The 27,194-nt window shown below is 41.9% G+C and overlaps 1 protein-coding gene across 3 annotated transcripts in view; it reads left to right on the top strand.

The window, feature by feature from the left end:
- LOC105477965 (signal recognition particle subunit SRP54) overlaps nt 1–27,194 on the top strand; it is a 98,663-nt gene that overhangs the window by 59,769 nt on the left and 11,700 nt on the right. For 2 of the 3 annotated variants that reach the window (XM_011734878.3, XM_011734879.3), the window contains one exon: nt 7,037–7,210. The exons of the other annotated variant lie outside the window; for it this stretch is intronic. In XM_011734878.3, the coding sequence (XP_011733180.2) occupies nt 7,037–7,210 (174 nt within the window). The remainder of the gene's footprint in view (nt 1–7,036; nt 7,211–27,194) is intronic. 3 annotated transcript variants of the gene reach the window in all.

Below are 27,194 nucleotides of genomic sequence, written 5' to 3'. Positions count from 1 at the left end.
CCGCGGGCCGCTCTTTTGGCCTGCCCGGCCGTCCTCCGAGCAGGCCGCCCCCGTTTTGGAGTTCCTCCTCCCTGCACCCCTGTTTCTGCTCAGTGAGACAGCTTGTGGGAAGGAGCGGCCTCCCACTCACTCACCAACCACTTGGCTGGCAGCACAGCAGACTCTGGGGCGGCCTTGGGTTCCGGGGGTGATAGTCCAGCTTCTGGTCTACCTGAGGAAGAAGGAAGGCGTGTCCCCCAAAGGCCGTCCTTGCAGTAGCTGGAAGCCAGGTGAGGGCGGCTTCAACCACTTCTCAGTCTCTTCTAGTGCGAGCGCCTGCCTTGGCATCTGCCCTTTGCTTGGCATATGCCAAACGTTTACCGGCCTTAATTCACTGAATTCTTACAGTAACCGCTCGAGGTGGGTGTTATCCCCATTTCACCCCCGAGGCAACTGAGGCTCCGTGCTGCGCTGTCCAACAGAAATAGAATGCAAGCTGCGTTGAAAATTGTGATTTCAAATTTTCCAGTAGCCACGTTTTAAAAAAAGTGAAACCGATGATAATAATTTTAATAGCATATCTTAATCTAATTTATCAAAAATTTCAAGCTATAATTACTATGAAAGTTATTTATTTATTTATTTATTTTTTGAGACGGAGTCTCACACTCTCCCGGGCTGAAGTGCAGTGGCGCGATCTCGGCTCATTGCAAGCTCAGCCTCCCGGGTTTACGCCATTCTTCTGCCTCAGCCTCCGGAGCAGCTGGGACTACAGGCGCCCGCCACCTCGCCCGGCTAACTTTTTTGTAGTTTTAGTAGAGACGTGGTTTCACCGTGTTAGCCAGGATGGTCTCGATCTCCTGACCTTGTGATCCGCCCGCCTCGGACTCCCAAAGTGCTGGGATTACAGGCGTGAGCCACCGCGCCTGGCCCCTATGAAAGTTACTAATGGGCCGCGCGCGGTGGCTCAAGCCTGTAATCCCAGCACTTTGGGAGGCCGAGATGGGTGGATCACGAGGTCAGGAGATCGAGACCATCCTGGCTAACACGGTGAAACCCCGTCTCTACTAAAAAATACAAAACACTAGCCGGGAGAGGTGGCGGGTGCCTGTAGTCCCAGCTACTCAGGGAGGCTGAGGCAGGAGAATGGCGTAAACCCGGGAGGCGGAGCTTGCAGTGAGCTGAGATGTGGGCACTGCACTCCAGCCTGGGCGACAGAGCGAGACTCCGTCTCAAAAAAAAAAAAAAAAAAAAAAAAAAAAAAAAAAGAAAGTTACTAATGAAGTATTTGCATTCTGTTTTGGAGGGTTTTCTAAGTCTTTTAAATCCTGGGTACATTTTACACGTATCGCAGTTCTGGCTGACCACATTTCAAGTGCACATTAGCCACATGTGGCTAGCGCTGGTTTAGAGAGTTAAGTCTTCAACTTTTCAGTGTTAGACAAAAAGACACTTTGGGAGGCTGAGGCAGGTGGATCACCTGAGGTCAGTTTGAGACCAGTCTGGCCAACATGGTGAAACCCTGCCTGTACTAAAAATACAAAAATTAGCCTGGCGTGATGGCGCTTGCCTGTAGTCCCAGCTACTCGGGAGGCTGAGGCAGGAGAATCGCTTGAACCCTGGAGGTGGAGGTTGCAGTGAGGTGAGATCCCGCCACTGCACTCCAGCCTGGAAACAGAGCTAAGACTCCGTCTCAAAAAAAAAAACAAAACAAAACCTTGAGTTGCTCATGTATGTAACTCTTCCCATCCTCCATGAGTATGAAGTTTTTTCAGTAGCTTCGCTTTTGAGACTAAGTACCTGAATGTTAGTAAGACATTTCCCCCAAACTGTGAGTATATCTCTGTGTGTCTCTTCTAGTATAAGATGTCGTTTGCATTAACAAAAGCTTATCCAGCCTGGGCAACAGAGCAAGAACCCATCTCTTAAATAAAAAACTAAAAAAAAAAAAACCCAAAACAAAAAACACAACTTTCCCACAAGACTCTACATGGAATTTGTTTCTTCCCTCCTACTTAAGAAGGGATTCAGGGGAAAACATGAATTGATAAGGAAGCCACGTCATTTTCAGTTGAGTTGAGACCTGTTGTTGGCGAGTACACTTAACCTTTGAGTCCACGACGCTTCGTATGTTTTTCAGTTTGATTTTTCCTGTTGTTACTAGAATTGTTTTTTTTTAAATCACTACCTCCACCCTGGATCTAATAGCAAAGTAAACACACGTGTACTTACGTACCAGCTAAGTGTTGTTTGAAGTGAGAGGCTCTTGGATTTGGGTTAGTGATATTATGTTGTTTTCACATTCTTGGTTAACAAATAACTACTTAAACAGTAAAGAAGGCTGTAGAACAAAAGATAAAAATGCACAAGAATACCCCACCACCACCCTTTCTTCATGTTGACATTCCCCAAAGGTAATTATTAAGTTTTGGTGTAGTCTCTCTGGAATTTTATCATTCAATATTATATATTTCTTATATATATTATTAAATATTACATATCTCTTATTTCTCGTTAAACACCAATGAGTTCCGTTTTCTCATTTGCCCTTTGTGCTTTTGGATTCACATTCCTGAATCAGAATCATCTTTGGGAACTCCAGTTCTATGCCCAGGGGGTTGAGCACAGTAAGAGGGAAGAAGCCAGTGAAGTGGACATCTCAGGGGAGGGAGAGGCCGCTGTCTTCCCAAGTTTGGCAGAACTGAGAAATCCCTAGTGCAATGTAGGGAAAGGGAGTAAGAGATAGGAGACAGGATCTAGAATTAGGCCTCCAAACAAGCCATCCAGTACCTGTTGTGACATTCTTTTTATGTTTTTTTTTTTTTGTTTTTAAGACGGAGTCTCACTCTGTGGCCCAGGCTGGAGTGCAGTGGCGTGATCTCGACTCACTGAGACCTCTGCCTCCCGGGTTCATGCAATTCTCCTGCCTCAGCCTCCTGAGTAGCTGGGATTACAGGCGCATGCCACCACGTCCGGCTAATTTTTGTATTTTTAGTGGAGGTGGGGGTTTCACCATCTTGGTCAGGCTGGTCTTGAACTCCTGACCTCGGATTCACCTGCCGCCTCGGCCTCCCAAAGTGCTGGGATTACAGACATGAGCCACTGCGCCTGGCCTTCTGTTGTGACATTCTATCCAGCAGCTTCTCTGAATAGACTTTTAATCAGAATCTCAGCCTCAGTGTTTTTAAAAGAGTTAAAATTTCAGTACCACTCAGTGATTGATTTATTTGGCACCTCTGTTACCAAGCACCTCTGTTACCAAGTTCCTGTTAATGTGCCAGGAACTCTAGGCTGAAAGATATAGCAGTACCTACCCCCCATGTTGCTAATAGCCTACTTGGGGAAGATGACAAAGAATAAATTCCAAGTCTAGTATGTGTTTTAAAGAAGTCTGGGTGCCGTGGGAGTATATAAAAAAAAATTGCCATTAAAACCAGATCCTGGGCTGGGTGGGGTGGCTCACGCCTATAATCCCAGCACTTTGGAAGGCTGAGGTGAGTGGATCACTTGAGGTCAGGAGTTGGAGACTAGCCTGGCTAACATGATGAAACCCCCATCTCTACTATACAAAAATTAGCTGGGCATTGTGGCTCACACCTGTAGACCCAGCTACTTGGGAGGCTGAGGCAGGAGAATCACTGAAACCCAGGAGGTAGAGGTTGCACTGAGCCAAGATCATGCCACTGCACTCCAGCCTGGATGACAGAGCAAGACCCCTTTTCAAAAAAGAAAAAAACAGATCCTGAGAATAAAGATAAGCACATTTATAGTTTGGTTAACTATAAAATGGAGTAAAATGGTAATTGACATGGTACCTCATAATTTCCTGGTGTTATGAAACTATCTTTCAGATCTTTGGAGTTCATTATGGAATTTGCATAATTGGCAGTGAAATTTTTCTTACTTGCAGATTTATAAAATGAAGCATTTGGAAAATTCACAGTGTAACTTTTTTTGTTTTTTGAGACAGAATTTCACTCTGTTGCTCAGGGTGAAGTGTGTGGCGGGATCTTGGCTCACTGCAACCTCCGCCTCCGAGGTTCAAGTGATTCTCCTGCCTCAGCCTCCTGTGTAGCTGGGATTGTAGGCACGCTCCACCACGCCCGGCTAATTTTTTATTTTTTTTAGTAGACATGGGGTTTCACCATGTTAGCCAGGGTGGTCTCACTCCTGACCTCAAGTTGTCTGCTCGCCTTGGTCTCCCAAAGTGCTGGGATTACAGGTGTGAGCCACCGTGCCCAGCCACGATGTAACTATTATTTGTAATTATTGGATTTCTGGTTCAAGTTGATGTTTGAAAAATAAAAAAAAAGAAAAATATTTTAAAAATATAATTATTGGGAATTTTGTACCAAATGATTTTCTGGTTCGTTTTACCTGTTAGTGCTTCCTTCATTGCTCTCCACCCCCACCTCCCACGTAGAGGTTGGAATCATTATCCCTAATCTGAAATACTCTAAAATCTGAAGCTTTTTGAGCACTGACATCCTTTCCTTTGCCTGTGTCATAGAAGGAAAAAATTAAGCCAATGAGAGATTGCTAGAGGGAACAGTGAGAAGCCTCTTCTGTCCTGGGGATGGGATAGGGTGGGGCATGGTGTTATATTGTGAAGGATCTGAGCTCTCTATTCACTGACTGGAGCTGTTGCATTGACATTAGATCCATCCAGTTAGTAGGATGACTGGAGATGTAACTTAGCTCATCTATCTTTCCTTTGCATAGGAAATTAAGGGATCCAAAAAGCAGAGTCATGGTCCAAAAGGAAACGTTGATGTCAGGACAACCATAGCCAAATTTTATCTCAAGGGGAAACATGAGACTGGGTAGGGATGGCTATCAGTGCCTGGGAACTGGTGGGGGTTGGGGGTGGGTAGAAGAAAGGTGTCCTGGGTGAACTACTTGTTTATTTTTTTCATGGACACAATAAATGGCCTGATCTTCCCTTGTTAAGGGCTGGGATTTGTTTGAACCCTCAGGACAGGCTAGAGAGAATTGTGACTTTTTTCCATGTTAATACATAGATAGGCTATGTTACCAAATTTTATTTTTTCAGATAGTTTATTTATTATTTTTATTTTTTGAGATGGAGTCTTGCTCTGTCACCCAGACTGGAGTGCAGTGGCACAATCTCAGCTCACTATGACCTCCACCTCCTGGGTTCAAGTGATTCTCCTTCCTCAGCTTCCCGAGTAGCTGGGACTACAGGTGCGTGCCACCATGCCCAGCTAATTTTTGCTTTTTTAGTGGAGACAGGGTTTCACCATGTTGGCCAGGCTGGTCTCCAACTCCTGACATCAGGTTATCCACCTGCCTTAGCCCTCCAAATTGCTGCCATTATAGACCTGAGTCACAGCATCCAGCCTTATTTTTATTTTTTTTGAGAGTCTGACTTTGTTGCCCAGGCTGGAGTGCAGTGGTGCGATCTCGGCTCACTGTAGCCTCCACCTCCTGGGTTCAAGTGATTCTCATGCCTCAGCCTCCCAAGTAGCTGGAATTACAGATGTGTACCACCATGCCTAGCTGATTTTTGTATTTTTAGTAAAGGTGGGGTTTTGCCATGTTGGCCAGCCTGGTCTGGAACTCCTGACCTCGTGTGATCCTCCTGCCTCAGCCTCCAAAAGTGCTGGGATTACAGGTGTGAGCTACCACGCCTGGCCTGTTACCAAATTTTCATGATCTGCAGTTCAGATCCTGGCTACTAAACTTAGCTTTGGGAGGTAAAAGGCAGAGAAGAATCATACCTGTTTTCTAAGAAGGACCTTAGAAGTCCTTCCTAGAAAGGACTTTCTTAATGTATAAAAATTTCTCTTAAGTCCTTTCTTAAGAGAAAACAATGTATAAAAATAAAGTAGCTTATACTTGCATAACTGGGCAGTACGAGTTCACTATTTTTATCAGTATAATCCTTTCTTTGCAACAGCTATTCAAAGAGCTTTTCCAGTGGTTGAACAGTAGTCATGGGTTTAAATTATGTTTGCTTATAACCATAAGAATCTTTATAGAGAACAAAATGTGTATACTCTGGACTATCCTAGAGAATTCTATGAACGTAGACTCTAATCATGACAGTACTGTAGTCCTGTATATGCAAAAAGAATAAAAGCCCTCCTTTGACTACTCCCTTGCCTGCTCCTTCTCCCCCATCTTAGTTTCTATCCATGGGGTAACCACTGTTGCCAGAGTTTTCTTCACAATTGCGTGTAGTGTACCTTTTTGAAATCTGGAAGTTTAAACTTCAGGCAGTTTTCTTAGGAGTTTAAACTTGAGGCAAGAGGATAATGAAAAGAAGGTCTTCACCATTTCCCACTATATATATATATACACACACACACACACATATACATATATACACATATACACACACACACATATATATATAGTATAAATATATAGGAGTAAAATTTGTATTAGAATTCCAGCTCAGGCACAGTTACTCATGCCTGTAATCCTAAAACTTCGGGAGGCTGAGGTGGGAGGATTGCTTAAGGCCAGTAGTTGGAGACCAACCTGGGCAACATAGCCAGACACTGTCTCTGTAGAAAAAAAAAGTAGCCAAGTGTGGTGGTACACTCCTATAGTCCCAGGTACTCAGGAGGTGAACATGGAAGGATCACCTGAGGCCAGGAATTTGAGATTGCAGTGAGCCATGATTACACCACTGCACTCTAGCCTAGGCAACTGCCAGACCCTGTCTGGGAGAAAAAAAAATTCCACAGACTACTATAGTTTTAAGAACTTGTGAAATCTTTTTACTATCAGAAATCTCTTTTGTTACATATGTATTACTGGCCAAGACATCTGGAAGTTCAGAGATAGAACACTGATAATCTGCTTTCCAGATTTGGTTTACAAATGGGTTTTATTTGGTCTGCCATAGTCTCGCCACTGTACTCCAGCCTGGGCAACAGAGTGAGACCCTGTCTCAAAACAAACCAAAACTGCTTAAAGATTTGTTTGTTTCTTTACTACAATAAACTTACCAAAAGTTTTTCACATGTAATGAAAGAAAATTAATCTCACTTGAAACTCTCATTTTCTTAAAATATTGTTGATATAGATGAGTAACGAAAGAGGCTTTGAAAATGTAGAACTGGGAGTCATAGGAAAAAAGAAGAAAGTCCCAAGGAGAGTCATCCACTTTGTTAGTGGCGAAACGATGGAAGAATACAGCACAGATGAAGATGAAGTTGATGGCCTGGAGAAGAAAGATGTTTTGCCTTCTGTTGATCCGGTAGGTTTGATATTGATGATTCTTTCCTCAGTGGGCTTTGTTTGATTTATTTTTTTTCCCTAAACATTGAGTGGAAGGGACCTTTTGAGGTTTAAATCAACTATATTATAAAATTATGTATGGTGATTTTGATAGAAAATAATATTTTTACATGATATGGATGGAAATATTTCCAGCATTTCAGTAGCCTGAAACAGCTTGTTTTTCAGTGTCAGAGTACTTTGTTAATATGGGTAGATTTAAGATTGATCAGCTGGGCGTAATGGCTGACACCTGTAATCCCAGCACTTTGGGAGGTCGAGGCTGGTGGATCACCTGAGGTCAGGAGTTTGAGAACAGCCTGGCCACCATGGCAAAATGCCATCTCTACTAAAAATACAAAAAAATAGCTGGACGTATTGGCGGACATCTGTAATCCCAGCTACTTGGGAGGCAGAGGCAGGAGAATTACTTGAATCTGGGAGGTGGAGGTTGCAGTGAACCAATATCGCATCATTGCACGCCAGCCTGGGGGACAGAGCGAGACTCTGTCTCAAAAAAATATTTATCTTACTAAATTGAGTGCTTGAATCCCAGTTCCTTTGATTTAAGGACTGTACTACCATGATAATTTCCACCCAAAACTTAGGGAGTTGTCAGCTTTTTAAAATATTGCCTTAACAGGAGAATGGCATGAACCTGGGAGGCGGAGCTTGCAGTGAACCGAGGTCACGCCACTGCACTCCAGCCTGGGCAACAAAAACAAAACAAAACAAAACAAAATTTTGCCTCAAGTTTTGATTGGAAGATAGGAATATACCTTTCTGAACTTTGTGTGCCTTATCAACTGACTTGGAGAATTTCTAAATTATGCCAGATGTGACTATAAAATTATGAGACTAGCTATATATTTATAAAGAAATTTTTATTTGTTTATAAAGAAATACCCTTCGAGTAATTATTTTGAGAGTCCAGGTAATCACATATTTACTGACTTTCTAACAGGTACTATTTTAGGCGCCGGTGATATAGCAGTGAGTGATATAAATTTCTGCTCTCATTTACTAGTGAGAAGACAGGCAATAAATAAATACGTACTATAATTACCAGGCTAAGAAAAGTGCTATAAAGAAAATTAAGCATAGTAACAGCATAGAGAATTATTTATATTTGACTTTAAAAATGTTATTCATTTTCATCAGATTTGGCTTTAAATATTTGGCTGTTAGAAAATCATGCCTGGCGCGGTGGCTCATGCCTATAATCCTAGCGCTTTGGGAGGCCGAGTCGGGCAGATCACCTGAGGTCGGGAGTTCAAGACCAGCCTGACCAACATGGAGAAACCCCATCTCTATTAAAAATACAAAAAAATTAGCCAGGCCTGGTGGCACATGCCTGTAATCCCAGCTACTTGGGAGGCTCAGGCAGAAGAATCGCTTGAACCCGGGAGGCGGAGGTTGCAGTGAGCCAAGATCGCGCCATTGCACTCCAGCCTGGGCAACAAGAGCGAAACTTGGTCTCAAAAATAAAAAATAAATACAAAATAAAAAATGATCAGCAGGCCAGGAGCAGTGGCTCACGCCTGTAATGGCAGCACTTTGGGAGGCCAAGGTGGGTGGATCACCTGAGGTCAGCAGTTCAAGACCAGCCTGACCAACATGGTGAAACCCTGTTTCTACTAAAAATGTAAAAAATTAGGCAGGCGTGATGGCAGCCACCTGTAATCCCAGCTACTCCGGAGGCTGAGGCAGGAGAATCGCTTCAACCCGGGAAGCAGAGTTTGCAGTGAGCCGAGATTGTACCATTGTACTCCAGCCTGGTCAACAAGAGTGAAACTCCATCTCAAAAAAAAAAAAAAAAAGAAGCAGATTTTCTACACAAAAAAATTCAAAGGATTGTACAGTATACTCTGAAGGTAATTCCAAATGCAGGTAGAATATTAAAGAGGTATTTCATGCAATGGAAGAATTGTTGGAATAAATGTCTTCTTTTTAATTACTTTGAAGGGTTAATTCATGTTTATATATATTTGTGTGTATTTGCTTATGTTTTTAAAAGTCATTGTCTCAAAAGGTGGCCTATATTTACATAGAAGCAGAATAAACACAGTTATAAAAAGAATGTATCTATTACTTTACTAAAGACCTTTTTTAAACCTTTATTGAGATACAGTTTACATACTATATAATTCAACCATTTATATTTTACAATGTAGTGATTTTAATTATTCACAGATTAATTATGTGTGGATAAATATAGCACAACCGTTGCCATAGTCAATTTTAGTAAATTTACACCACCTCAAAAGGAAACTTGAGGTTCCTAATCAGAATAAGTGAAAGATAAGTAAATAAAAAGAAACCACATACCTTTTAGCTATCACCCCTTATCCCTCCATCCCACCTGCCACCACTAATCTACTTTCTGTCCATAGATTTTCCTACTTTATATGAATGGACTCATCTGTGGTCTCTTACTTATAATGTTTTTAAGGTTCATTTATATTATAGTATGTGTCAGTACTTCATTCCTTTTTATGGTCAAGTAATCCATTATATGGATATATTATACATTTTATTTATCCATTTGTTGCTATTGGACATTTAGGTTGTTTTCGCCTTTTTTTTGAGACAAGTCTGACTCTGTTGCCCAGGCTGGAGTGCAGTGGCATGATCTTGGCTCACTGCAGCCTCCGCCTCCCAGGTTCAAGTGATTCTCCTACCTCAGCCTCCCTACGAGTAGCTGGGATTACAGGCACCTGCCACCATGCCTGGCTAATTTTTTGTACTTTTAGTAGAGACAGGGTTTCACCATGTTGGTCAGGCTGGTCTCGAACTCCTGACCTCAAGTGATCCACCCACTTTGGCCTCCCAAAGTGCTGGGATTATAGGTGTGAGCCACTGTGCCTGGCTTGTTTCTGCCTTTTATGAGTTATTATGAGTAATGCTGCTATGAACAGTCTTGTACTGGGTTTTGTGTGGATGTATATTTTCATTTTTTAGGGGTACATAACTAGGACTAGAATTGCTGGGTCATGTGATAACTTTTTTTTTTTTTTTTTTTTTTTGAGACAGGATCTCTGTCACTCAGGCTGGAGTGCAGTGGCACAGTCGTGGCTCATGGAAGCCTCTGCCTCCTGGGTTTAAGCAGTTCTCGTACCTCAGCCTTCCAAGTAGGAGGGATTGCAGGCATATACCTCCATGCCTGGCTAATTTTTGTATTTTTTTAGTAGAGATGCAGTTTCACCATGTGGTTAAGCTGGTCTGGAACTCCTGCCTCAGCCTGCCAAAGTGCTGGGATTACAGGCATGAGCCGCTACACCCAGCTCTGACTATGTTTAAATATTTGCGGAACTGCCAGACTGTTTTCCAAAGTGGCTACACTATTTTAAATTCCTACCAGCAGTGTGTAAGGATAATGGTTTCTCCACATATTCAACATCACTTGTTATTATGTGTCTTTTTATTTTTTTGTTCTCTTGTGCCTTGGGCTATGTATCTTCTTGATTTTAGTAATCCTAGTGAATGTGTTATTTCATTGTGGTTTTGATTTACATTTCCTTGATGGTCATTGATGTTGAGCATCCTTTCATATTGGTCGTTTGTATATCTTCCTTTGCTTATTTTGATTAGGTTATTTATTTATTTGTTTGTTTTATTTTTATTTTTTGAGATGGAGTCTGACTTTGTCACCCAGGCTGGAGTGCAGTGGCGCGATCTCGGCTCACTGAAACCTCTGCCACCCCGGTTCAGGCAATTCTCCTGCCTCAGCCTCCCGAGTAGCTGGGACTATAGGAACGCCCCACCACACCCAGCTAAATTTTGTATTTTTAGTAGAGACATGTTTTCACTATGTTGGCCAGGCCGGTCTTTCTTGACCTCAAGTGATCTGTCCACCTTAGCTTCTCAAAGTGCTGGGATTACAGGCGTGAGTCACTGCGCCTGGCCAATTATTTTTTATTTTTTATTTTTTTATTTTTATTTTTTGAGATAGAGTCTCGCTCTGTGACCCAGGCTGGAGTGCAGTGGTGAGATTTTGGCTCACTGCAACCTCCGCCTTCTGGGTTCAGGCAATTCTCCTGCTTCAGGCTACCATGTAGCTGGGACAACAGGCACATGCCACAACATCTGGCTACTTTTTTTTGTATTTTTAGTAGAGATGGGGTTTCAATATGTTGGTCAGGCTGGTCTTGAATTCCTGACCTCAAATGATCGCCCGCCTCAGCCTCCCAAAGTGCTAGGATTACAGGTGTGAGCTACCGTGCCCAGCCTTAATTATTTTTTAAATGTTCACAAGACTTCAGCTGTGAAGCCTCCTTGACTTTTCTTTGTGGGTAGTTTTTTTGATTGCTAATTCAGTCTCTTCACTTGCTATAGGGCTATTAAGATTGTTTTCTTCTTGAGTCAGTTGTGTATGAGTTTGTGTCTTTCTAGGAATTTGTCCATTTTATCTGTTATCTAATTTATTGGCATATAGTAGTATTTTGTTATGATACTTTTTATTTTTCATAAGGTTCATTTTCCTTTTCTTTTTAGATTCTAGTAATTTTGGGTATTTCCTCTTTCTTTTTGGTCAATCTAGCTAAAGGTTTGCCAATTTTGTTGATCTTTTCTGAGAACCACCTTTTGGTTTCATGATTGTTGGTTTTCTATTCTGTATTAATTTCTGCTCCTGCCTGTATTATTTCCTTCCTTCTGTTTGCTTTAGGTGTAGTTTGTATTTCATTTTCTAGTGTCCCAGGGCAGAAGTCTAGGTTATTGTTCTTTCTTAATTGGGCGTTTACAAATACAAGTTTCCCTTTAAGTACTGCCTTAGTTTTATTCCATAAATTTTTGTTATTCTTGTTTACAAATGGGGTTCTGCTATATTGCCTAGGCTGGCTTCGAACTCATGGGCTCAAGCGATCCTCCTGCTTCAGCCTCACAAGTAGCAAGGTTTACAGATGTGCATCACCATGCCCTGCTTCCCATAAGTTTTTGTATGTTATATCTTCTTTTTTTGAGACAGAGTCTCACTCTGTCGCCCAGGCTGGAGTGCCCTGGCATGGTCTTGGTTCACTGCAACCTCTGCCTCCTGGGTTCAAGCAATTCTCCTGCCTCAGCTTCCTGAGTAGTTGGGATTACAGACGCATGCCACCATGCCAAGTTAATTTTTTGTATTTTTAGTAGAGACAGGGTTTCACCATATTGGCCAGGCTGGTCTCAAACTCCTGACCTTAGGTGATCTGCATGCCTTGGCCTCGCAAAGTGCTGGGATTACAGACGTGAGCCACTGTGCCCGGCCTATACCTTCATTTTTATTTAAAGTATTTTCTTTTTTTTCCTTTTGATTTTCTTCCTTGACCCATTGGTTATTTAGAAGTATGTTGTTTACTTCCCACATATTTGTGAGTTTGTCTATTTTTTTTTCTTTTATTGGTTTCTGATTTCACTCCATTCTGATCAGAGAACATACTTTATATTATTTGGCCCTTTAAATTTACTGACCTTTGTTTTATAGCCTGCCTAGTGGGTGGTCTGTCTTAGAGAATGTTCCATATGTACTTGAGAAGAATGTATATTCTGTTGTTGAAAGTGTTGTTCTGTAGGTGTCTGTGAGGTCTAATTGATTTTATAGTATTGTTCAAGCTTCTGTTTCCTTGCTGATTGTCTGCCCAGTTGTCCTATTTATTATTGTTATTTTTCGAGACAGAGTTTCACTCTTGTTGCCTAGGCTGGAGTGCAGTGGCACAATTTCAGCTCACTGCAACCTCTGTCTCCTAGGTTCAAATGATTCTCATGCCTCAGCCTCCCAAGTAGCTGAGATTACAGGTGTGCGCCTGGCTAAGTTTTGTATTTTCAATAGAGATGGGGTTTCACCATGTTGGCCAGGATGGTCTCAATCTCTTGACCTCATGATCCGCCCACCTTGGCCTCCCAAAGAGCTGGTATTACAGGTGTGAGCCGCTGCGCCCATGCGCTATTTATTATTAAAAATGAGATATTGCAGTCTTAACTATGATTGTTGAATTGTCTATTTCTCCCTCTCTTTCTGTCAGATTTGTTTCATGTACTTTGGCACTCTGCATAACTGCATATGTATTTATAATTTCATATCTTCCTGATAGATTGACCCTTTTATCATTATAAGATGTCCTTCTTTACCTCTAGTTACATTTTTTGTTTTAAAGTCTATTTTAGGCCCAGCATGGTGTCTCATGCCTGTAATCCCAGCACTTTGGGAGGCTGAGGCAGAGGGATTTCTTGAGCCCAGGAGTTTGAGACCAGCCTGGGAAATGTAGTGAGACCTTGTCTCTACAAAAGATAAAAAAATTAGCCATGCGTAGTGGCACATACCTGTGGGCCCAGCTACTTGGAGAGCTGAGTTGGGAGGATCGCTGGAGCCCAGAAGGTTGAGGCTGCAGTCAACTGTGATCTCACCACTACACTCCAGTCTAGGTGACAGAGTAAGATCTTGCCTCAGAAAAAAAAAGTCTATTTTGTCTGCTACTGATATTGCCATGTGAGCTTTCTTTCTTTTTTTTTTTTTTGAGATGGAGTCTCACTCTGTTGCCCAGGCTGAAGTGCAGTGGCATGATCTCGGCTCACTGCAAGCTCCGCCTCCCAGGTTCACGCCCTTCTCCTGCCTCAGCCTCCCGAGTAGCTGGGATTACAGGTGCGTGCCACCACATCCAGCTAATGTTTTCTATTTTTAGTAGAGATGGGGTTTCACCATGTTAGCCAGGATGGTCTCAATCTCCTGATGCTGTGATCCACCTGCCTCGGCCTCCCAAAGTGCTGAGATTATAAGTGTGAGCCACCGCACCTGGCCAGTGTGAGCTTTCTTATAGTTTGTTTTGTATATCTTCTTCCATCCCTTTTACTGTCAATCTGTTTGTACTTTTTAATCTCAATTATCTCTTGTAGACAGCATATAGTTGGATCTTGTTTTTTTAATCCAATCTGACAATCTCTGTCCTTTGATTTGGTTGTTAATCCATTCATATTTTATGTTGATTTAGTTGGATTTACCTCTGCCATTTTACCTTTTATTTTCTATGTCTCATGTCTTTTTGCTCCTTTCTTTTCTACTGTTATCTTTAGGATTAAGTGAATATTTTCTACAGAAGCATTTCCTTTTTTTTTTTTGAGACTGGGTCTCGCTCGTCACCAGGCTGGAGTGCAGTGGTGTAATCTCGGCTTGCTGCAACCTCCGCCTCCCTGGTTCAGGTGATTCTCCTGCCTCAGCCTCCCGAGTAGCTGGGATTTTTGTATTTTTTAATTTTTGTATTTTAGTAGATGGGGTTTCACCATGTAGGTCAGGCTGGTCTCGAACTCCTGACCTCGTGATCCATCTGCCTCAGCCTCCCAAAGTGCTGGGATTACAGGCATGAGCCACCACGCTCCGTCAATTTTGTGGTTTTCGTAGAGACAGCCAAGCTGGTCTTGAACTCCTAACCTCAAATGATCCACCTTCCTTGGCCTCCCCAAGTGCTAGGATTACAGGAGTGAGCCACTGCACCTGGCTGTTTTGTTTTTTTTTTTTTTAAGATGGAGTTTCGCTCTTATCACCCAGGCTGGAGTGTAGTGGTGCGATCTTGGCTCACTGTAACCTCTGCCTCCTGGATTCAGGTGATTCTCCTGCCTTAGCCTCTGGAGTAACTGGGCTTACCACCACTCCCGGGCTAAATTCTGTATTTTTAGTAGAGATTGGGTTTCACCATGTTGGCCAGGCTGGTCTGGAACTCGTGACCTCATTTGATCCACCTGCCTTGGCCTCCCAAAGTGCTAGGATTACAGGCATGAGCCACTGTGCCTGGTCAGTTTTGGTTTTGTTTTGTTTTTAATAATTTCTGTCTCTTTTTTGATATTCTCTACTTGATGTGATACTGTTATACCTTCCTTTATTTTTAATTTATTATTTTCTTAGGTCTTCAAACATTTTTGAAAGCTATTTGATTTTTTTTTTTTCTGTTAAATCCAGCATCTTGTCACTCTCACAGGTATTTTTTGTTGCCTGATTTTTTTTTCCTGTGTGTGGGTCATACTTCTTTGTTTCTTTGCATGTCTCATAATTTTTTGTTGGAAATTAGATATTTTAGATTATATATTATAGCAACTCCGGGTACTGCACCCCCACATCTTGTCATTGTTATTTACCTATTTGTTTAGTGACTGCTGTGTTGTTTTAGTGAAGTCTATTCTCCACTCCTATTCTTTCCTGCAAATTAGCTAGCCTACAGTTTAGCCTGTATTTTTATTGAATCTAAGAATCTTCTCCCAGTTACAGTAGTCCCCCCTTTATTTGTGGTTTTACTTTTTGTGGTTACCCATGGCCAGTTGTGCTCTGAAAATATTAAATGGAACATTCCAGAAATAAACAATTGATAAACTTCAAGTTGATCACCATTCTGAGTAGCATCAGAAAATCTCATACTGTCACACTTGGTACCTCCATCAGAAGAAGAGCGAATACAGTACAACATGATATTTTGGGAGACCACATTCATGTAACTATTATTACAGTGTATTGGGATAATTATTCTATTATTAGCTATTCTTAATCTCTTACTGTGACTAATCTATAAATTAAACTTTATCATAGGTATGTGTATATAGGAAAAAACATAGTATAGGGTTCAGTATTATGCGCAGTTTCAGTCATCCATGGGAGGTCTTGGAACACAGCCCCTGCAGATAAAGGGGGACCACTGTACCTTTTGCTGCAATCTCCAGTGTTTTTGAGAACACCCTTAGCTTTGGACTTTTCTTAGGTGTGTTGCAAATGAAGTCAGTTCCTTTGGGAAGAGATTAGGAGTTGTCTGTTTTGTTTCCTGTCCTGGCTGGCTCCCCTACCCCAGCCCCGCCCTTCTGCCTCTCACTCACGGCAATCTCTGAGCCAAGGTTTTGAAGCTGGGGTTGGGGACAATGGCTCATTTCTGTCTGAATAACACCTTCACTTTAGGAGCTGAGCATTTATGGGAAGTGGGGTTAGTAGCTTTAAGTATTTTTGACTTGCCTCTGCTGGTGTAGAACCACTGCTTTATGAACTAGGTAAAGGTGCTCAGGGCCCTGGTGTTCTCAGTGGTGCCATGCTCAAGGTAGACCCTCCATTCTGTGAGTGGAGGCTGGTGGAAGAAGAGAGTCCCCCTGTCAACCACACTTAACTGGAAATTGGTCTCAGTAATAGATGAGAAGTGCTGGTTAATATTCTGTTCCTCCTGAGAAGAAAACCCAACTGGAAGCTGAGGGGAGGGAGAACCCTGTATTCTTGGCCATACCAGTCTGAAGTGCAGTTTCTGCCTTCCTTTGCTGGGAGGGTGCTGAGAGGGAGTGGTCTTAGTTCAGTTACCACAGACGTTTGCTTTTCTTACCAAAGTTTCATAGATTTTCTTGAATAGATGTGTAGTCATTTATATGCCATTAAGACCATTTCCAGGGGCTTTAAATGTTTATTTATTTGTAAATTTCATCAGTTTTACTGGGAAGTGGGTCCAGAGTTCCTCATGCTGTTATGATAGATATCTATATCCACTCTTAAAATCTTTAATGACCATGTATATAGTATATGCATATTGGAATTTCCCTGAATTATGAAGCCCAATCCAACAGATCCCTGGGTGATAAGAAACCTATTTATATTTTCTTTACTGAGAGGTACCATGAGATGTCAGAAACTTGATTTTTAGTTCTGGTTGTGTCCTGTAGTAGTCACCTTGCTTTGACAGAGACTTAACTTTCATTGTAAAGTTCCGTGATTACAAAGAAGAGAGATAACTTGCCTCACCTACGTGTAGCTGTTTTTAAAGATTAAATGAGATAATATCTGTGAAAACTCATTGAAAAGTGACTTGGCTGAGCACAGTGCCTCATGCCTATAATCTTTGCTTTGGAGGGCTGAGGCAAGAGGATTGCTTGAGCCCAGGAATTCAAGGCTGCAATGAGTCATGAGCATGCTACTGTACTCCAGCCAGGGCAACAAAGTGAGACCCTGTCTCAAAACAAAAAAAAAAAAAGAAAGAAAAGAAAAATAACTAAGAACTATGTAATAACATACATATATGGTAGTATTAATTAATAAAGCAAATAGAGCAAGTAGCACAAGAAATTTTACTTGAGGTTTTTTTTTTGTTTGCTTGAGGTAATTTGAGAACTCCATTCGAGATTGAAACCTCATAACTTATTTTTAAAAATTTCTCTATAGTTCCTATTTAGTATCACTTAAAAAAAAAAAAAAAAGGTAGGGCGTGGTGCTCCATGCCTGTAATCCCAGCACTTTGGGAGGCCGAGGTGGGTGGATGAATGGCAGGAGAATGGCTTGAACCCGGGAGTTGGAGATTGCAGAGAGCCAAGATCACGCCACTGCACTCCAGTCCGGCAACAGAGTGAGACTCCATCTCGGCGGGGGGGGAAAAAAGATCTAGTCCTATATTCATATTTTAGTATCATTTTAGAGTTTATGAAATTGATTTGTTTTATGACTCCAATTTTGAAATACCAGTTTTAAAGCTTTAAAATTATATTTTCCCTTTGGGGCCAGGCATGGTGGCTCTTGCCTGTAATCCCAGCACTTTCGGAGGACAAGGTGGGTGGATCACCTGAGGTCAGGAGTTTGAGACCTGCCTAGCCAACATGGTGAAACCCCATCTCTACTAAAAAAAAAAAATACAAAAAATTAGCCAGGCATGGGGGCGGGTGCCTGTAATCCCAGCCACTTGGGAGGCTGAAACAGGAGAATCGCTTGAAGCCAGGAGGTGGAGGTTGCAGTGAGCTGAGATCCAGCCATTGCACTCCAGCATGGGCAACAAGAGTGAAATGCCATCTCAAAATTAATTAAGTAATTAATTAATTTTCTCTATAGTTCCTATTTAGTATTTTCTTTTTTAAATAACAAATCTAGTCCTGCACCCAGATTTAGTATCATTTTAAAGTTTATAAAATTGATTTGTTTTGTGATTCCAATTTTGAAATATCAAGTTTAAAGCTTTAAAATTTTATTTTTTCTTTTGGGCCAGGCATGGTGGCTCTCGCCTGTAATCCCAGCACTTTGGGAGGCTGAGGTGGGCAGATCACTTGAGGACAGGGGTTTGAGACCAGCCTGGCCAACGTGGTGAAACCCTGAAACCCCATCTCTACTAAAAATACAAAAATTAGCTGGGCTTGGTGGCACGAGCCTATAATCCCAGCTTGGGAGGCTGAGTCAGGAGAAGGGCTTGAATCCAGGAGGTGGAGATTGCAGTGAGCAGAGACCGCCCCACTGTACTCCAGCCTTGACCACAGAGTGAGACTCTGTCTCAAAAAAAAAAAATCCCTTTTGGTACTTCATGCATTTAAGAGAGTGCAGTGGTGCAATGGGCCAGGTGCGGTGGCTCACGCCTGTAACCCCAGCACTTTGGGAGGCCGAGGTGTGCAGATCACTGAGGTCAGGAGTTTGAGACCAGCCTGGCCATCATGGGGAAACCTCGACTCTACTAAAAATACAAAAATTAGCTGGGCGTGGTAGTGCGCACCTGTAATCCCAGCTACTCGGGAGGCTGAGGCAGGAGAATTGCTTGAACCTGGGAGATGGAGGTTGCAGTGAGCCGAGATCGAGCGACTGCACTCCGGCCTGGGCAACAGATCAAGACTTTATCTCAAAAACAAAAACAAAAACAAACAAAACAGTACAATGATTTTTTTAGGCAAATATGAGCTGTTACTATACTGTCAGTTGGTAGCTTTATGTTATTCAGCCTGAAGTGAGAGAGGACATTTTACTTGAATTCTAAGTAAAATTTTCACAGAAAAACCTAATACAGCTCATGAAGAATTTATATAATTAGGAAATATGACTATACATGTTGACTAAATTAACTGAGATAGAGTAATAATTATTTAAGTGTTTAGCAAAAAGAGATACAATTTACAATTTATTTCTCTGATTTTTTTTTTTTTTTGAGATGGAGTCTTGCTCTGTTGCCCAGGTTGGAGTGCAGTGGCACCATCTCCACTCACTGCAAACTCCGCCTCCTGGGTTCACGCCATTCTCCTGCCTCAGCCTTCTGAGTAGCTGGGACTACAGGCGCCTGCCCGCCACCACGACCAGCTAAGTTTTTTCTATTTTTAGTAGAGATGGGGTTTCACTGTGTTAGCCAGGATGGTCTCGATCTCCTGACCTCGTGATCCGCGCGCTTCGGCCTCCCAAATTGCTGGGATTACAGGCGTGAGCCACCGCACCCGGCCTATTTCTCTGATTTTTTTTAATAGCTGCCTGAATTGCAAATGACTTCATCTGGTTTATTTTTTATGTACGCCCATGTTAATATTAGTCTGTCACCATATTTTTTTTTGTTATTTTTTAATGCTGTAGCTTAATGTAGAATTATATTCATAAAGTAAACTTGCAGGTGGTTTTATTTCCCTTAAATAACTATAATATTTTTGGAGGGAAACTTTTTTTTTTTTTTTTTTTTTTGAGACAGAGTCTTGCTCTGTTGCTCAGGCTGGAGTGCGGTGGTGCAATCTCGGCTCACTGCAAGCTCCGCCCTGGAGGGAAACTTTAAATATTAATAGAATACATTATGGTTTAACCATATTGTATTAAACCATAATGTATTCAGCCACTCAGGAGAATTTTCCATTGAATCTTTTTTTTTTGGCCAGACAACATTCTCATTTCTGTTCAGAAAAGACTTTTTTTTTTGAGACGGAGTCTCGCTCTGTCGCCCAGGCTGGAGTGCAGTGGCCGGATCTCAGCTCACTGCAAGCTCCGCCTCCCGGGTTCACGCCATTCTTCTGCCTCAGCCTCCTGAGTAGCTGGGACTACAGGCGCCCGCCACCTTGCCTGGCTAGTTTTTTGTCTTTTTTAGTAGAGACGGGGTTTCACCGTGTTAGCCAGGATGGTCTCGATCTACTGACCTCGTGATCCGCCGGTCTCAGCCTCCCAAAGTGCTGGGATTACAGGCTTGAGCCACCGCGCCCGGCCAGAAAAGATTTTTAAAGCTTAGAACTAACCAAAGACTCCCACCTGAATAATTTTTTCAATTTTTCTCTGGCAAGATAAGCACATCTTAAATGCCATTTAGGGAAGTTGCGAGCTGAGTATTTGATTACTTTTTGAATCCTTTTATATAGACAGAATGGTGCTCAGGCAGAATATTCTTTAAATAAAAATGTGTTACCTGCTATGCATTTCCTTCAGCTTCCACCAGCAATAGATGGCTGTTAATTTTGTTTTTCATTAATGTAGACTTTGTTTTAAAAGGTATAAGAAGCAATTTTTTTTTTTTTTTTGAGATGGATTCTCATCCTGTCGCTGGGGCTGGAGTGCAGTGGTGCGATCTTGGTTCACTGCAACCTTCACATCCCAGGTTCAAACCGTTCTCCTTTATCAGCTTCCCAAGTAGCTGGGATTACAGGTGCCTGCCACCATGCCCAGCTAATTTTAGTATTTTTAGTAGAGACAGGGTTTCACCATGTTGGCCAGGCTGGTCTTGAACTCCTGACCTTGTAATCCACCCACCTTGGCCTCCCAAAGTGCTGGGATTACAGGCGTGAGGCCCTGCACCCAGCCTAGAAACAAAGTATTAAAACCATTGTCTGATAATATGAAAATCGTAGGAATCCTTTTTTTTTTTTTTTTTTTTTTTGCTTTTTGAGACAAGGTCTTGCTCTGTTGCCCAGGCTGTAGTACTATGGCATGATAATGGCTCACTGTAGCCTTAACCTCCTAGGCTCAAATGATCTTTCCACCTCAGCCTTCTAAGTAGCTGTGACTACAGGTATAGGCCACCTCACCTGTCTAATTTTTGAAATGTTTTGTAGAGATAAGGTCTCATTATGTTGCCCAGTCTGGTCTTGGACTCCTGGGCTCAAATGATCCTCCTATTTTGGCCTCCCAAAGTGCTGGGATTACAAGCATGAGTTCCTGGCCTCAAATCCATTTTTCTTGCGTCGTTTAAAGTAGTAAAAGAGCATCTTGATACCAACTTCATGTATATATTTAAATGCTATTGTTATAGTTAATGGAATGTATGGAATGTATACATAATAGAGGCTTTTGAATCATTTTTCTGTTTTTTTTTTCTTTGTTTTTTTTGAGACGAGTTTTGCTCTTGTTGCCCAGGCTGGAGTGCAATGGCGCCATCTCAGCTCACCGCAACCTCTGCCTCCCAGGTTCAAGTGATTCTCCTGTCTCAGCCTCCTGAGTAGCTGGGATTGCAGGCATGCGCCACCACACCTGGCTAATTTTGTATTTTTAGTAGAGACAGGGTTTCTCCATGTTGGTCAGGCTGGTCTCAAACTCCCGACCTCAGATGATCTGCCCACCTCGGCCTCCCAAAGTGCTGGGATTACAGACGTGAGCCACCACGCCCGGCCCATTTTTCTGTTTTTATTAAACATATTTATTGCCTCAAGTACTTACCATTTATTCTTCCTAACTGTAACATTGAGCTCTTTGACCAACATCTCCCCATTTCCCCTTAACCCCTAGCCTCTGGTAACCACTATTGTGCTCTCTGTTTCTATCAGTTCAGTTTTGGATTCCACATAAAAGTGAAAACGTGGTATTATGCCTTTCTGTGCCTGGGTTATTTTACTAGGATAATGTCCTCCAGGTTCATCCATGTTGCACAAATGACACAATTCCCTATTTTTAAAGGCTGAATTGTATTTCATTTTGTATATATATCACATTTTCTTTATCCATTCATCTGATATGGACACTTAGGTTGGTTCCATAATGTGGCCATTGTAAATAATGATATAATAAACATGGGAGTGCAGATATCTCTTTGATACCCTGATTCCAATTCCTTTCAATATATATTCAGAAATTGAATTGCTGGATTATATAGTAACTCTGTTTTTAGTTTTTCGAGGAACCTCCATCCTGTTTTCCAAACTCCTATACTGATTTACATTCCCACCAACAAGTGTACCTGGGTTCCCTTTTCTCTACATCCTTGCCAACATTTGTTATCTTTTATCTTTTTGATAATATCCATTTTGACAGGTATGTGGTGATATCTCATTGTGATTTTAATTTGCCTTTCCCTAATGATTAGTGATGTTGAACATTTTTTCATGTATCTGTTGACTATTCATATGCCTTCTCTTGAGAAGTATCTGTTCAGGTCCTTAGCCTAGTTTTTAATTAGGTTGTTTTTTTGCTTTTGGGTTGTTTGAGTTCTTTACATATTTTGGATATTAACCCCTTAATCAAATGTATGGCTTGCAAGTATTTTCTCCCATTCCATGGGTGGTCACTTCACTCTGTTGATTGTTTTTTTACTGTACAGAAGCTTTTTATTTTGATGTAATCCCATTAGTCTGGTTTTGGTTTTGTTGCCTGAGCTTTTGGGGTCAAATACAAAAAAGTATTGCCCAGACCAATGTTATATAGTTTTCCCCTGTGTTTTCGTCTAGTAGTTTTACATGGATAATTTTTCTGGTACATATTTCAGAATCTCCATTGGTGGCAATAAATAGGTTTTTTTATTGTATAAGTAGAAAATCTTTTACATAGTGGAATATGTTAACAGATGATTGGTGTCTTAATGTTAGAGCATTTTGATAACAGGTAACCATAAAACTACTTCTAATCACCATATCGTTTCTCGTGTTTGTGGACTAGGCATCATGTGAATTTTCTGTTTGCTCCTGCAGATTTACTCTCTACTCCTCTGCATGCTGCATTGTACTTTGGCATGTATGCGCTGTATTAGTAGACTCCTTTGTCCTCTGGCTTTCTGTTGAGTTTTGCCAATGTGAGCCACCAGCAGGAAATTAGAGGGCAGGGAATAAAATGAGGTTGTGTTATTTACTCTTCACCATTCAGATTCTCGGATTCCTTCCTTGTTATATGCCATGGGTAACTGGATTTTCTACTAAGGCCACAGCTACTATTGGGAAGCCTTCTCCATTTGGGTATCCTCCTGGGGTTCCCAGTAACTGCTCTCTCTTTTTACCCTTTCAGATATTGGGTTGTGATAGTCCATTTTGTGCTGCTATAACAGAATACCACAGACTGAGTAATTAATAAAGAACAGAACTTTATTGGCTTACAGTTGTGGAGGCAAGGAAGTCCAAGGTTGAGGGACTGGCATCTGGCAAGGGCCTTCTTGCTGCATCATTGAACATAGCAGAAGGCGAGAGGGTGAGAGAGAGTCAGAGAGAGAAGGGGACAGAGCTCATGATTTTATAACAAACCCACTTCCATAATAATGGCATTAATCCATTCATGATGCTGGAGATGTCATTGGCATAATCACTGCTCATTCAGTCCCAGCTCCCAACACTGTATATTGTTTCCAACACAGGTTTTTTAGGGGACACATTTTAACAGCAGCAGGGATATTAATGGTTTTCTCAGTGCTGCTAGCCCTGGGGTACTATTCTGTTCATTGTTGGAAACCCTGTCCACATCTTTGTAGATAATACCCTATTAGACAATTAAAAAAGTTTTTTTTAATGTGTACAGCCTAAATCTCACCACTACTAGCCAATTTGAATGAATCATTTGGTTTCCTGCCAAGACCAATACAACAGCCCGTGCTTATACATTGGAGTACTTTTTAACAACTGAAGACAAACCTGGCTTCACTTAATGTTAAGAACAGACTTTTTCTGTTTGTTTTAATACAATTAATGGTAAGACAAAGGAATTTTGAAAAGGTCCTGTATTTACATAGTACATTTGTAAAACAGACTCAATTTTTAAAACCCTGATATTTAAGATAAATATTTAAGATTAATACTCCTGGCATATAATACTAATAGAGCATAAGAAGTGGAGGCCTATGCTAGACGTGGTGACTCACACCTGTAATCCCAGCACTTTGGGAGGCCGAGGCGGGTGGATCACGAGGTCAGGAGTTCAAGATCAGCCTTGCCAAGATGGTGAAACCCCATCTCTACTAAAAATACAAAAATTAGCCGGGTGTGGTGGTGGGTGCCTGTAATCCCAGCTACTTGGGAGGCTGAGGCAGAGACTTGCTTGAACCTGGCAGGCGGAGGTTGCGGTGAACCGAGGTTGCGCCACTGCATTCCAGCCTGGGTGACAGAGCAAGACTCCATCTCAAAAAAAAAAAAAAAGAAGTGGAGACCTAGATCTTTTTATAATCTTATAGTAATTCACTTCAATTTTACCTTAGATGTACCTTAAGAATAAACATATTTTCTCTAATTCTCTTACGTATTAATTTAGTTTCAGTTAATATTCCTCAAATATGTGTATATTTGTGTAAGTTTATATATATATATTTTTAAAATATTGTTATAGGTGGCCAGGCGTGGTGGCTCACATCTGTAATCCCAGCACTTTGGGAGGTCGAGGTGGGCAGATCACGAGGTCAGGAGATCAAGACCATCCTGGCTAACATGGTGAAACACCGTCTCTACTAAAAATACAAAAAATTAGCCAGGTGTGGTGGCATGCACCTGTAGCCCCAGCTACTCAGGAGGCTGAGGCAGGAGAATCACTTGAACCCGGAAGGCAGAGGTTGCAGTGAGGCGAGATCCCGCCACTGCACTCCAGCCTGGGTGACAGAGTGAGACTCCATCTGGAAGGAAAAGAAAAGAAGAGAAGAGAGAAAAGAAAAGGTTAAGAAAATTATAAGGAAGAGAAAATATATTTACTGTTCATTAAGTGGGAAGTGGATCATCATCATAAGTCTTCTTTCTCATTGTCTTCACATTGAGTAGGCTGAGGAGGAAGAGGAGGAGTTGGTCTTGCTGTGTTAGGCATGGCAGGAGGTGGAAGGGGAGGTGAGAGAGAAAGGCATACTCGCTGTAACTTCATGGAAATACATAGTAATTTCTGTCTGACTTTTTTATACTTTTCATTTCCCTAAAAAATGTTCTATGTGGTAACAGTTCTTTTCCCACCATTTGCTTTAGTTTCACTGCCTGTATAGAAGGGTCCATGTTGTAAAAGAAGTCAAGAAGTCTTGAAAAATCAGAGCCCTTCTGCCAGATTGTCTAATGTCAGTTTCTTTTCTGGCACTGCTGCTTTTACATCTTCTTCATCATCTGGCAATGGTTTGGAGGCACTCATCTCTATCAAGCCATTTTCTGTTAATATCTCTGGTGTGTCTATTAGCTCTTGAATTTCTCCAAGATCCAAATTTTAAAACCCTCCACCCCCCAGCCCACCTTTCTTTTCATATCTACCATATCTTTCATGATTTCATTGATTGGCTGTGTCGTAAATCCTGTGAAGATGTGCACAACACTTGGACACAGTTTTCTCCAGCAGAAATTTGTTTTGTGTTTGATGTCTTTCACAGCTTTTTCTATGACAATGGCATCTTCAGTGGTGTAATCCTTCCAGACTTTCATGATGTTTTCTTTATCGGGGTTCTCTTTTTTTTTTTTTTTTGAGACAGAGTCTCGCTGTCACCCAGGCTGGAGTGCAGTGGCGTGATCTTGGCTCACTGCACCCTCCATCTCCCAGGTTCAAGCAATTCTCCTGCCTCAGCCTCCCGAGTAGCTGGACTACAGGTGCACGCTGCCACATCTGGCTAGTATTTTGTATTTTAGTAAAGATAGGGTTTCACCATGTTGCCTAGCCTGGTTGCAAAACCCTGAGCTCAGGTAATCTGCCCGCCTCGGCCTCCCAAAGTGCTAGGATTATAAGCGTGAGCCACTGCGCTCAGCCCACGGTTCTCTTCTATAGCATCAACAGTACTTCCCATAGAGTAATGTGTGTAATGAACCTTAAAGGTCCTTATGACCCCAGATCTAGAGGCTGAACTAGAGATGTTGTGTTCGGGGGCAAGTACAACACTTTGACGCCTTCAGTGTTGAACTTGTGGGGTTCTGGGTGGCCAGGAGCATTGTCCAATAACAAAAGAACTTTAAAAGGCAGTCCCTAATTAAAAGAATACTTTCTGACTTCAGGGACAAAGCATTGATGGAACCAGTCCAGGAAAAGGGTTCTTGTTATCTGGGCCTTGTTGTACAGACGAAAGCCTGGTAACTGGTGTTTATCTTTTCCCTTTAAGGCTTAGGGGCTAGCAGCTTTATAGATAAGGTAATAATAATAATAAACCAGACTGCATTTGTACAAAATAGTAGAGTTAGCCTATCCCTTTCTACCTTGAATCCTGGTGCTTACTTCTCTTCCTTACTAATAAATGTCTTTTGAGGGATGTTTTTTCAGAATAGGCACTTTGATCTCCATTAAAAACCTGTTCTGATAGATATCCTTTCTTCTCAATGATTGTCTTAATGGTGTGTGGGAACTCATCTGCTGTCTTTTGGTTGGCAGAAGCTGCTTCTGTTGTTTTGTTGACATTTTTAAAGCCGAACTTCTTTGTAAAATTATCAAGCCATCCTTTGCTGGCATTAAATTCTCCAGCTTTAGATACTGTTAGGGTTCTCCAGAGGGACAGAACTAATATAATATATGTATATATGAAAGGGAGTTTATTTATTTTTTTTGAGACAGGGTCTCCCTCTGTTGCCCAGGCTGGAGTGCAGTAGTGCGATCTTGGCTCGCTGCAACCTCTGCCTCCTGGGTTCAAACGATTCTCCCATCTCAGTCTCCTGAGTAGCTGGGATCACAGGCGTGTGCCACTACAGCCCAGCTAATTTTTGTATTTTTATTTATTTTATTTATTTAGAGACGGAGTCTTGCTCTGTTGCTCAGGCTGGAGTGCAGTGGGTCAATCTCAGCTCACTGCAACCTCCGCCTCCCAAATTCAAGCAATTCTCCTGTCTCAGCTTCCCTAGAAGCTGGGATTACAGGCGCACGCTACCGTGCCTGGCTAATTTTTGTATTTTTAGTAGAGACAGGATTTTGCCATGTTGGCCAGGCTGCTCTTGAACTCCTGACCTCAGGTGATCCAGCCACCTCAACCTCCCAAAGTTCTGAGATTACAGGTGTGAGCCACTGCGCCTGGCCTAATTTTTGTATTTTTCGTAGAAATGGGGTTTCACCATATTGGTCAGGCTGTGCAAGGGAGTTCATTCGAGATAATTGGCTGACATGATCACAAGGCAAAGTTCCACAATAGGCTGTCCACAAGGTGAGGAAGAAGGAA

The sequence above is a fragment of the Macaca nemestrina genome, chromosome 7 (genome assembly GCF_043159975.1).
Source record: "Macaca nemestrina isolate mMacNem1 chromosome 7, mMacNem.hap1, whole genome shotgun sequence".
Lineage (NCBI taxonomy): Eukaryota > Metazoa > Chordata > Mammalia > Primates > Cercopithecidae > Macaca > Macaca nemestrina.
Note: the sequence above shows the minus strand (reverse complement) of the source record. Positions and strands in the feature narration are given on the sequence as shown.